Source organism: Catharus ustulatus, chromosome 11 (assembly GCF_009819885.2).
Source record: "Catharus ustulatus isolate bCatUst1 chromosome 11, bCatUst1.pri.v2, whole genome shotgun sequence".
Taxonomy (NCBI): domain Eukaryota; kingdom Metazoa; phylum Chordata; class Aves; order Passeriformes; family Turdidae; genus Catharus; species Catharus ustulatus.
The window spans coordinates 17,002,542-17,015,315 of NC_046231.1; the positions used below are offsets into that span (position 1 = coordinate 17,002,542).

A 12,774-nucleotide genomic window follows, 5' to 3' on the forward strand; every position below is an offset into this window, starting at 1 on the left:
TTTATGTTGATTAAGACATTCATTGTGGATTCATGTCAGCAAGTGCTGCATTCAAAGTCTTTGCAGTCTGGCCTATCAGTGCCTGGTGGTCTGCCTGAGGCTTCCTGCTGCTGCTGAACTTAGTGAAGGCATGAGATGCTTGGAGCTCTGCTTGGTAGCAAACATCAACACACTTTTTTGGCAGCATAATTCAGGTAGCTGAGTGAATTGTAAAAAGGTATAAAAGTATTTGGTCAAATACACATAATTTGTCCTAAACTGCTGAGTATCACAGCTCTTGGCATAAACCACATTTAAAAAAAAAGGCACCTAAGTACTCTTGTTCCCATTTTAAGAGGAATAAGTCACTTTAAAGTTGTATAAAATCTTAAAAGAATTACAGAGATGTTCTTGATCCTCCTCTTTAAGCAACAGAGCATCACTTTTCCACCTGCACACCATGAAAGAAAGGTTGAATTCAGTTTCAGGTACTTTTCCCAGACAGCTGTCATTTATCCACACGCATGTATGTAAACTGCCAGTACAATTTAAATGGGCAAAGTTTGAGAAGAGATCAAGTTTGCCAGTTTTTATTGTTCCCCAGGTTCCCTAGGTCATTACAGAAATTGCTATTTTATTAATCAAAATAAGAGAATACAAACATTTTAAAGGAAAATGGTCTAAAAATGCATTACAGTGCTCTGGATTAACCTCTACAGGGAGATAAACAAGGGTCACCTACACAGGGCAAAGAATGAAGGGCCTTTTACTCTCTAGGCAAGTGGGAAAAAAGATGTTGAAAGAAACAGTATCAAACAAAACATTTTCCTGCATTCCTACCTCAACTTGCCTGCACTTACTGTATTTGAAACAAACTTTCTCTTTAGAAGTGCACAGGGCGTGAAAGACTCCAACTGAGGCAGGGAGTTTGTAAGAGGCCAGAACCAAGCTCCCAGCTCTCTGAACCCTGAATGTTGTCACAATAAATACTGCATGGAACTGTGAATAATGGATAAGTACTGAGAGTTTTTGAAACATTGGACACTAGGTTTACAAGAGCCTTTTGTTTGTCAACCACTGCCAAGTCAGAACTCCTGTGGAACAGTCAAACTCCCTCCTTCCCCTTACCTATTTTGCAGTTTAACTCCTGTGAAGATGAAACCAACTTAAATATGCAGTGGATTCTCTCTTGGCAGGGCTTCGATGTGTGACTTGTGCAGCAAATTGCTCCTAGGATTTAAACCCAAAACCCACCATAGCAATTACTCTGACATCCCTCCAGATCGTAAAAGAAACCCTTTTTATACATTAGAAAGGTTTCTGTATTACCAGCAGTGTCACCAGTCTGTGATTCACATCCCTTCAGAAAGAAAGAACTTTCAAAGGAATATGAAATTTGCTTAAGTCATCTTACATGAACTAAGCATTGCCCTGCTTCCTCTTAGATGAGCCTGAATCATTGGGGTTTGTTCCCATTTTGTGCTTAGCTGCTAAAAAAAACATTTTAAAACAGTGGAGGAAAGTTTGAGAACAAAACTCTGCTGTACTATTGTGTTTTCCTAAAGTGCAGGTGTGTACAACTCCATCTTACCATTAGATGTCACATCAACTTTGAGTTCACATTTGTGGATTCATTAAGTATTAAGTCTAATGGAATCAGCTGCTTTAGTTTGCTGGTTTGCAAAGGGGAAGTTTTGGGTTCAGTCTTGATCTTCAATACAGACACACATGGATACATGACATGTCAAACTGTGGCTGATCACACAATTTCCACAAGTACCTGCCCTGCTGAAATCACAATTGCCAGGCAAAAGATGTAAAATTAATTCCTTACTTGTGACTTAGGTAGTGTTTACAAGACAAAAATACAGCCTCAAAAATCCACTGTAGAACCTTGATAAACAATCACTGCAGGAGATTTGCACACTAAGAAAGCACAGAAAGGGGAAGGCAGGGCCACCTTTGATCACAAAGTAGAAAAAAAAAAGGAGAGCAAAAGATGAGTAAGTTCTGTAAAGAAATAAAAATCATGCAGAGAGGTAGTTGATATGGCTTCTCCTTTTTTGGTATCATCTTTGCAACCCTAAGAAAAAAGAACATGAGTAGGTCAGGAAGACACCCCTTTTCAATGGTTTGGGAGCAACAGAAACTATTTCAGGGAAAACTGTAGTCCAGGTTATGAGAACAGTCATGTTCCTACAGCAAAATTGACATGTTAAGGTTGTTATTACTAAATTAGATGTCAAATGAATCTATACAATTACATATTTTAGCAAATGAATTTTGTTTCCCAAAATGTTATAGATAACATCTGCAGTTACATGAATCAGACAACAGAATAAAAAGCCTTCACAGGCACACAGATGTGAAACACTCTATTTCTAGTCTTGTATATGTGATCTTAAGTGGTATTTTTCAAGTTGCCAAAACTGGATATTCAGTATTTCCTTAATTGATGACAAACTACACTGAGATTTTATATTAATTTATTCCATTATTCCAGCTCAGTCCTCAATGGATTTTATGTATTTCTCATAGGCATCTTCAGTCATCAGTTCATCAAGTTCAGCAGGGTTTGCCACAGTCATCTTGATAAGCCAACCTGTAGTTAGGAAATTAAAAAGAATTGGTAATATCCCACAGGAACAATTCATTCATGTTACTGCCTTGGGAAAGCACTCCCAGCAGGAACAACTAGCCTTGGATCACTGGAGAATCAGCCAGGTTTTTGTGCAAGCAAAACAACATTTCAGTATTTAAAAAAATGCACAACCAACCAACTCATCATAAGAAATGGCCTTTTGAGTCAGAGCAGTTGTGTAATTTAGTGCTAGCTGTGACAGTAGCAGAGGGAAATGCTGTCTGGAAAGACTAAAGGAGCCTGACCTCTCAGTATCATGAACTCTAACAAGATCCAGAACCCAGAAATGCAGTCAAGGCAAATAGATTCAAATTCAGCCACTATGATAATGCTTTTATGTTAAATTTTATTGGGCTTGAACTATATTCAGTATATTCCATTTAACTCTCCTCATCATTAAACTAAGTACAGGAATTGCAGAGCCATTTGTAGTAGCAAGAGTCCACACAGTATTTATTATTGAAAGATAAAAGTGACATCTTACCATCTTGATAACAGGATTTATTGACAAGCCCTGGATTATCTGCAAGGGCACCATTAATCTCAGTCACTTCTCCTGAGAGAGGGGAGTAGAGTTCACTAGCAGCTTTCACACTTTCCAAAGCCCCAAACTCATCTGAAACAGAGAATGTGGTTGAATGTTTCTAAGGGGAAAACACAAAGCACTTCTCTTTGTTTAGTGAGACATTCTGGTGATGACACAACCAGGGAAGAAATGTCTTGATCTTGAGCAAGAAAACAGATTGAAGTCACCCACTTTACAACAAGGATCAGCATTATTAAATTTGCTGTTTATGCTTTTGAATTATGGGGAATCTGTGCTAGCTGGCTGCTACAGAAGGGACAAGAATTCCTTACATTTGGTTAATCCTTTGCCTAAACCTACAGCACATGAGATACTGACTTAGAAGGAACAATACCCAGCTCTTGCTGCAAGAGACTTAAATATGCCTTTTATCTACAATTTAAACCTTTTTATTTGTAATTTGGTTACAAAATCAACACAGCCACAATTTCAGCAATCCCATTTTTCCTTCAGAAACAATATCAAGTCTTACATTTACTGGAAAACACACATTAGTATTCAGAAGCACCACACTGGAAGCACCCAGCAGCTCTTCCCTTTTTCCTGTTTTGTAGGGAGTTATGGAAATGGTGCCTAGAGCAGTGTTAATCCAGAGCAGCTCTCAGCCACAAGCAAACAAGAGAGAGGCTGAAGGAACAGGGAGCTGTTGGAAGAGTAGATAGGCACCAGCACAAGGGCTCTGAGAACAACTTGTTCTTGGAATTAGACTGAGGCCGGAATGGGTAGAAAAGAGAACTTAAATGGAAATGAAATTCCTTCAAATAAAGCAAAACTACAAATTGGTTAATTAAAATCCTACACAGAGAGACCTTTTGTCTAACAGTCAGCATTCAATGTAGTAGATTTGGCTAAAAGAGTTTGATAGGGATCTATTCCACAAGAAGGATGGCAGAAGAAAGCCCTTCTACTTTACTATATAAACCCCTGTTTCTTTTTAAAAAATTGTCTGAAAATAATGACAATCTTTTCTTCATATACTGCTGAGACAGCTCTCCATGTTAATACAGGAAAAGGTTTTTAATTTCTACCTGTTAATGTTCACTTTCTTTAGCAGGAAAAGTTACATAATTGAATGATGAAGAATGTAACAACTTGTACATCATTAACAAGCAAAAATCTGTCATCACATTTGATACCCCAAAATTACTGAGTCTCTCTATTCACAGAAAAATTAGAGCTTGATATCAATTAGAAGTTTCACCTCACACAATTCCCCAGGTGCATAACTAGAGAATTACAGATAAACACTTGCAAGTTCAGATCAAAGCATAAATGTTTTAAAACAGAGTATAGATAAAATTATTACAAAAAATATTTTAATACTCTATTTTTTAACAAATATCTTCACAGTTTTAAGTATTTTCTGCTGCTAAGCAGTGAGAATTTTAAATTAAAGTTGCCTCTTGTAGAAACACCTGAATTTATTTTGCATCCAGAAGCTTTATAATGGTATCAATAACCATAAATATTATTTCAGAAAATCTGTCTTTGTAAAGGAGGAGTGGGATGAGCAGAATAATCATTTCAAGAACAACTAGAACTTAAACTTACCATGTTTACTCAATTTTGTACCGACTTCTGGAAGACTACAGTAAACAACATCTCCTAATGCTTCCTTAAAAGAAAAAAATATTAGAACATATATTTACAAAACTATACAGAGAACTGATACAGTAACTCTAGAATTGCATATAAGTATTCTTTGTCTCTAAATATTGTTCTCATTCTTTACAGATTGGATATTTTTCACTTTTTTCCTAGCAAACAGTTAATATGAATAAACTGTTGTGTTATCATGCCCCAAATACCAAATTATTGTTTCTCTATTACATGCTAATAACCCTCAGGCTCAGTTTATATGCAGATTTCTCCTGGCAGAATGAGGAATAACACTGCTCATCTTCTCAGCATCAGCTACAGAGAGCTGTTAGCACACAGTTTGTCCTTACTGACTTCATTGGGACCCTTATCACCATAAGAATTGGCTCAACTCTTCCCTGACACATGTACCCTATCTTACAAAAGGCCAGAGATCTCACAGAGTATTAGTTATTGACAGAAACCTGAGATTAAAAGAAATACTCCTTGTCCTGAGAAACAATAATTCCATTTATTGATAGCTTGTCCCATTCTTTTTTAAGTTTTATATACAACACAGAATTTGCCTATGAGTATTGCAAATCAAGTACCTGCATGAGAACAAAAAATCCAAATTAATTCCTGTCCTAGAGTAAGAAATACATGCCATATATGCAAGATATGCCACATCTGTTCACAACTGTTCTTTAGCCAGAGGGATTTCACCATATTTGTGTTCAAAGGAAATTTGACCTAAAAATGTACACGATGTCCTCTTCACACAGCCACAAACTGCTCAGGCTTAGAGCTGAACATTGACATTTCTCACCAAGTTCAGCTCTCCACAGGCTCAATCTGAAGCTATTAAGACCTTATTAGAATGCTGAGATAGCAGAAATATCACAAATAATGGGATAGACTCAGGTCCAAAAAATCATGCTCAGTGTGTTGCATATGCAATTAAAACAACAAAAGAACAGCAAATGTCCAAAGAGCAAGGACAGAGCAAATAGGCATAAATAAATATTGCAGACCTGGGCAAGGGGGGAGGGATCAATACCTGTGCAAAATCGCTGATTCCTACTGTTCCAATGCCATTTTCCACAGATACCCATTCGTGCTTGTCTGTGAATTTGCGAGCTAAAAGGAAAAAAAGCATTTCAGAAAGAAGTGACACCTTGCTTGCTTAAATACAGGAATGCATTTGTAGGCTTAAACTGTGCAGCTTTTCACTGACTTTATTCATTTTTCTTGCAAAATATTTTAACCAGCACATGCAGTTTACAGAAGCACAGAACATGCTCAGTGACAGGGCAGAGGCTCCCTGGATGTCCTGCTTATCAGAATTATCAGCTCCTGTGCAACCATCTGGAGACAGATAACGTACAGGAGCAAAAGGAGCAGCTCTACTTCAAACAGAAGTGCAAATCTAAAGCTTAGATGTGTATTTTACTATGATAGCACAGCGGCTTTTCAAACATATTTAGTGTTTATTTCTGATAACTACTTCATTATGGCAGGGCTGGCCAGGGTTGTGACTCTAGAAACACTGAGCATTACAGCATCTCACTCAAAGTGCAAAGCTGGCACAGTTCTATGTAATATTAATACAGGACAAGTTAATAAGGCAACTCATACAGACAACTGCAACTTAATAGAACTGCTCTCTGTTAATATTGTTACTGTGAGAAGAAGAGAGTCATTATTCTGTATCACTTTAAAATAGGTCTCTTAAAACCTTGTTAAGTCTTTTCACAGCAAGGTTACAATTCTCCTTACATTTCAGATCTCGAAGATTCAAGACAGCTTTATTAGCAGTAATTTAAAAAAAAAAAAAAAAAGTCATATGGAGAAACTTCAAAAGAAGGAACTGAAACAAGCAACATTTTTCTTGCTAACATTTTTCCTGTCCTTTTCTTTCTGAGAATTTTCAGCCTGCCGTGTCCATTTAATCACTTCTACGTAATTTCCCTGTATATACCTTCTTACATTAAAAAAAAAAAAAAAATTCCACTTGTAGCACCCATCCAGTCCAAGGGATGTTGCAGAAACTGGAAAAGGTGACTTCTGAAACAGCTCCCTGAGTGATTAGTGCCAGAATAGTATAGCTGCATCTTCCTTTTGAGTTAAAAATTCTCCTCTCAAGCTCATCCTGAGGGCTGGACTCTTTAGGGCAAACACCAGAGAAACTACACTTCTGCAAATCCTTGCATATTTTCTAAAATTGTACATGAAGGAAAACAGAAACTCTCACTTGTAGACCTGCTAAAATCTTTCCAGACTGCCAATACTTTAAACTTCTTCAGTTGCAGTGATCCTCTTGTGTGTGAAACGTTCAAGAGTAGCAAGTCTCAGATAAAATAGTTTGTCTTAGAGTAGCGCCCAAGTTTTACAGAACTCTATAAGTGGATTTGCAAGTATAATACACAACACAAACACGAGCCAACTGTAAATATGAAGTATTTTTCCACGGATTACCAGTCAAAAATCCACAGAATTTCATCTAGCACTACTTATAACTACCAAAAAAAAAAAAAAAAAATCTCATGACACACTCTAATGAACGGTGTTAAATGTCTCAAATAATTTTGGGTCAAGATGTTAAACCCATGGTAATTCTATTGGAAATGAGTAATGATCCAAAAGAATGGAGAATGACAATTGACAAATCTCAAACCCAAGCTGAACATTAGTGATGTTACACATGGCACAAAGGAGCCAACCTTTACATTTTTACTCAGGATAATAATATTGTATAGAATCTGTTTATAAAGCAATCTAATAAAAAACCAGGAGATTTATACAGCAGTGAAATGTCCTGAACAGTTAGAAGAGCACGTAACTTTCTTGAAGGACAAAAAAAAAAAAAATAAAGTGAAAAATTAAAATTCTGAGCATGCAACACAAAACACTGCAAAAACAGTAAAGTTAATAAGTAATCTCAAAATTTGAACTTTGAGCTTAGGTGGTCAGCCCATTAAATAAATCAACCTAAAGGAATATGAAATATCAATGTATACCAAATCTGTGTCTGCATTCTTTTACAGAAGAGCAGCTGAATTTACTCTAGCTTCATTCATTGCAACAGGACTTTGGTTTCAGCTTAACCAGCACACTCTGAACCTTCATTTAGTGCAACCAGCCTCTATTAAATATTTCATATATGTGTGAACTCACACCTCCACAAAGAGGCATCCAGAACTTCTCCTCTCTGCCTCAAACAAAAGCACTGTTTGTTATTCCTTCAAGTGATGTGTATAGAAAAACAATGGGCACATTAGCCAGAATAAAAGTTTAGATCTTGACTCAGTTTGCAAGCAATGAACAACAAATACAATTTCTTTCACTTGCAGCAGAAGGCGATTAAACAGGGAGGTTTAAGATTGTCTGGAAAGAAATGGATGAGCTCTTCTTAGTGGCAGTCATTACTTTTACAGCATAGTCTCCTCCTCTTCTCGCCGACTTTTTAAACATTTCTGTTTCCTAGACTACCACAGATTCTGTTTTTCAGACTTTCATAGGTAACTTCTATTCAAAGAGAGCTTTGACATCAGTAGATGCTTTCAGAATTAACTACACCAAATGCAGAATCACAGCATGCACTGATGCACGAGTGCATCCCCTGCCGTGCCGCTCCTGCAGCTGTGGCTGCTCAGGAGCCAAACCTGTGCAGCCCCGAGCGGCTCAAGGCCCTGCAAGCCCGGCTGGGTCCCTGCTGCGGCTCTCCCTCCAGCAGACACCCAGCCGCGTCCCCTCCTTGTGCTGCTGGTGCTCCTTGGAGCCCACATCAAGCTGCTTGCGAGCGGCAACCCCGGGAAAAGCGAGCCGCTACTTCGGCGTGCTCCCCGCTCGGCTCACTCTGCGAAGCCTCCTTCTGGGAACAGAGGGGACTGAGCCGCTTTGCTCCAAACTGCAGCGTGGAGACGGGGTTAAAAGTTTCTGGCAGCTAACGGAGGTGAAGCTGCTCCTGTGGGAGCGGGGCCGGGAGTGCCGGCAGCGCCGGGGCAGGTGAGGGGCGCTCGGGGGCTCAGCCATCTTGCGAGGTTCTGCGGCCCCGCCGACACCGGGGGGCTCCGGGCGGCTGCAGCATCGCGGGGACACGGCACGGCGGCAAGGAGAGAAGGACAGAGGGACAGAAGCCAGCGGGCCCCGCGCTCCGGCCGCTCCGCGCACCCAGCCCCGGCTGGCGGCGGTTCCTGCGGGCGACCCCCGCAGCCCACCCTGCCGGTCACAGGCACCGCCGCTCCCCGCAGCGCCGGGCCGCTGTCCCGGCCGCCCGCCGCGCACCTCCCTCCTTCGGGCCGCCACTCACCGGACTGCAGCAGCGAGCTGGTGCCCAGCCCGCGGGCCGCGGGCCCCCGAGCCGGCAGCGAGAGGCGCGGGCAGCGCGGCGCCAGCACCGGCCCGACCCGCCACAGCGCCCGCCACGCCATCTTTGCTGGGGGCGGGCGGAGGCGGTGCCGGCGGGAGGTGGCGATGGCGGCGGGGCGGGCCCGGCGCGGTGACCCGGGGGCCCCGCGGGCTCTGAGGGGCGGCCCGTGCTTGGCGTGGAGCCCTGGGCTCGGCTGCGCTGCCCGGGTTGTGCTGCACTCCCCAGGCTCGGCTCTGCGCCCCGCCGGCAGCGGGCACGGGCCGGCCTGAGGGAGCCGCCATGATCCGCGCGCTGGGCGGAGAAGGAGAGGGTTGAACCAAACAGTGCAACAACCGCTCGGTGTTTATTAAATAAATACAGGCGCTGAGTCTACAGCAAGTGCACGTGGGACGTTTCGCCTTAGGGTTATTGCTGTTTCGTAGCTATTACTCAAGAATAACACGCCCGGAGCATTTGGGGGTGCTTTCCCAGAATCACGGAATAGGCTGAGTTGGAAGGGACCCACAGGGATCGAAGTCCAAGTCCTGGTCCTGCAGAGACGCCCCAACAATCCCACACGTGCTTGAGAGCATTGTCCAAGTGCTTCATGAGCTCTCCTAGGTTTGGGGCTGTGCCCATGCCTTGGGGAGCCTGTTCAGTGCCCGAACACTTGAAGAACCTTTTTCTGATATTTAACACAAACCTCCCCTGACACAGCTCCAGCCATTCCCTCGGGAAAACCCATTTTAATCGGAAGCTGCAATAACCTAAGCCTGTAATCTAACCTAACTCTAAGCACTGCAGCTGATAGCAAACAATTAAACACTTTGCCCACAATCAAAGTGACTTTTCAAGGTGGTCTTCATTCACTTGCTGGCAGGTTGTTCCAGTTGTTCATCAGCGACTGGCTTCTCTTCCTTCTTGCATTTTATCCCAAAGAAACTGAAGAGTTTCATTAGCATTAGATCAACAATCTCCTCTTCTTCTGAAGGCTGAAATAATAACAAACAAGTTACTCAGAGGTGCACACCTAAAGTGGATTCAGTCTCTCACTGAAGCCAGGGCAAGTTGCGAGACAAAAATCTTGAGGTGAAATAAACCAACTTTCAGCAGAGCATGAGTGCCAAGCAAAACAGTATTTTTATCCAGACAGAAATCCCAGTTGAGTATGGACACTACAGAAATTTTTTCTGTCAAATACCCTGGAAATCTCGACAGGAGCCTTGAGTGCACTTGCCAGCTCCCCAACAGCTCGTGGTATACACAGTGACACTAGATGGAGTAAAAGAGAAAAACTAAATATATATCTTGTCTGCTATCAGCTATATCCTTTGTTTTCATCTCCTTTGACTTTATTTAAAACATAGATGGATTCTGGGCAGTACTGGAGTGCTAAGCTGGATTTCACACTGCACTATCAGTAGCTTGAATGGGTCAGGCACTCACAGTGAGAGTTTTAAAAGGAGCTGTAAAGCCTCATGCACTTCAGTAGCAGTTTTGGCACTGATTTCAATATAGCTCAGCACAAGCCTAAGAGTTTTCTGATGGATGTAGTATGTGAACAGAAGGCTACAAATCAGATCTGAACAGGGATTCATCTGAACAGGAATGGACAGCGTAAATCCGGAAAACCTGAAGTGTACTTTCTGAGCAAATGTTGCCTTCTTAAGAGCTGGACTGAATTTACATGGTTTCCATCCATGGTTGAATACCTGAGTAAGCACTGAACAAAAAAATGTTAAAAGCAGGAAAGCTTAGATGAACAAACCTGGTAATGCTTCTGCTCCTCACTAAAAGCAACCAGAATCACCGAAATGAACAGATTCAGTACCACAAATGTCATAAAAATGATGCAGGATCCAATTAAGAAGGAGCCTAAAATTGGATTGTAGTCCAAGACCTGTAGAATGCATAAGGTAAGACATCATAAAACCAAACAAAAAAAGCATACATACCTTCATATATACATACAAGCAGTTAAGACCCAATAAGAAGTCTGTCACCTTGAAAATCCTGTCTAATCAATTATGTCATATGTATTATACACATATATAAATTTTCTACTCTAGTATTGTCCTTTGTTGATATGATATGGTACAAAGCCAACAGTATATTTTATATATATATGTGTGTGTGTGTGAATATGGGCAATCTTTGGGGGTTTCAATGTATTTGTGTTTGACTGTAATGGTATGACAGTTTAACATGAAACAAACCTAGAGATCTGTTTATCCACAGAACAAATGAAGCTTCCTAATGCCTCTGCTTTCAAAATAGATTAAATCCCTGTATGCATTTCATTTATTTTACTGTATGCTTTGCAAAGAAGCACAGTCAGACTGTCAGAGACACTTACAAACCAAGGGTTGTGAGTAATCAAACCACTAATTTTAAGCTGCAACATAGAAATATATTTTTATTATTAACATGAGTGGGATGTAGAGGTGAAAATGTGCCAAATTACTGATCTTCAAAGCCACCCTTATCCTATTGGATCCATGGTCTAAAAACATGCACCAAGGAGGACTTCACAGTCAGGGATATCCAAGAATTAATCCATAAAGAAATGTTCAAAGAATATTGAAATATTTGAAAGATCTTACTGAAAAGGTGGTATATAAAGAATAACAAAAAATATTAACATGAAGTTCCCTCGTGGAAGACCTTGCCTTTCTTGGGAAGATAGAGGGGGTGTTCAGAACACTTGTGGGTTTTGCTCTCATTTCTATCTGTAGCTTTCTAAGGAAATTGCTCAAAACATTTTGTAATCAATTAGTAACATCTCTAGTTGAAATGTGAGCAGGTTTCTTAATGAAAGGTTCATTATGAGCCTCCTTGTGGTCAAAATAGGACATTAAAGAGGTTTCACTTGATATCTTGCTCAGAAAGGGTGGCTGCTTTAGGGAGCTGTGGAGCTTGCAAAATTGCACTAATGTTTAACACTAATTGAAAGTCCTTCTTTTTGCTGGGTCAAAGCATATTTGATAGCTGAGATGTCAACTGTACAGCTGTAGATGTCTCAAAACTAGATGTGGTACCTCCTCATAGTTGAAGATTCCCAGCTGAAGACTGACCATGGTCTCTGCTGAATCAAAGAGAGTTTTGTAAGAGTAGAGCTTCCAGCCAAATATCAGGTTTGCCTGCAGAGGACAGAAGTCATGTCTTGTGTCATGATCAGAGTCCTTGCTGCAAAATGTGCTTAGCTTGAAGACCTTTTATCACAGATACAAGAATGTCTTGTATCTGCTCAGCCTGCCACTAGATATGTTAAAAAGATAATTATTTCCCATTTATAAACTAGCTAAACAGCAATTGGCACTTTCTGAATGCTCCACAATATAAGCTTTATGCAGAAAATCTTTTTGTCCTGTACTTTGTTCTTTGTCACAACTATTACACATAGAGAGTGCTTGTTTTTCAGTGTTTGATTTTTCACTAAATTTTAGTTTGCAAAGAACAGACAAATGGGTGTTTTAACTTCTTTCACTCATACGGAGTACTTGGGCTCCAAGCCGCTAAACTAAGATTTAGACAGGCAGCTTTATTCCATTTTACACGGCAAAGCTGTGTTGCTTTTAGCATTCAGAAACAGCTGATTTAGCCTGACAGTACCTGGGAGCTGACTGCAGACAAGAGAAA

General features: G+C 40.8%; 2 protein-coding genes across 2 annotated transcripts in view; both read right to left on the reverse strand.

Moving 5' to 3' along the window:
* Window positions 1–553: 553 nt before the first annotated feature.
* On the reverse strand, window positions 554–9,235 carry GCSH (glycine cleavage system protein H). Its single transcript, XM_033069993.1, has 5 exons — window positions 9,097–9,235; window positions 5,845–5,924; window positions 4,758–4,821; window positions 3,105–3,236; window positions 554–2,581 (listed from the first exon to the last, which is right to left on the reverse strand). The coding sequence occupies exons 1-5, from the start codon at window positions 9,215–9,217 to the stop codon at window positions 2,484–2,486; spliced, it is 495 nt and encodes a 164-aa protein (XP_032925884.1). The 5' UTR covers window positions 9,218–9,235; the 3' UTR covers window positions 554–2,483.
* Window positions 9,236–9,497: 262 nt separating this feature from the next.
* The window catches only part of PKD1L2 (polycystin 1 like 2), a 36,414-nt gene continuing 33,137 nt past the window's right edge, over window positions 9,498–12,774 (reverse strand). Inside the window, exons 41-43 of the mRNA XM_033069343.2 lie at window positions 12,174–12,275; window positions 10,904–11,035; window positions 9,498–10,127 (exon numbers count right to left, since the gene is read on the reverse strand). Of these exons, the coding sequence (XP_032925234.2) occupies window positions 10,002–10,127; window positions 10,904–11,035; window positions 12,174–12,275 (360 nt within the window). The 3' untranslated portion in view covers window positions 9,498–10,001. The remainder of the gene's footprint in view (window positions 10,128–10,903; window positions 11,036–12,173; window positions 12,276–12,774) is intronic.

Coding starts and splice junctions, on each gene's coding strand:
- GCSH (XM_033069993.1), bottom strand. CDS start 9,217: ATGGCGTGGCGGGCGCTGTGGCGGGTCGGGCCGGTGCTGGCGCCGCGC. Junction 4,822..5,844: donor GAATCAGCGATTTTGCACAG/GTATTGATCCCT, acceptor TTTTCTTTTAAG/GAAGCATTAGGAGATGTTGT. Junction 3,237..4,757: donor TACAAAATTGAGTAAACATG/GTAAGTTTAAGT, acceptor TCTCTGTTTCAG/ATGAGTTTGGGGCTTTGGAA.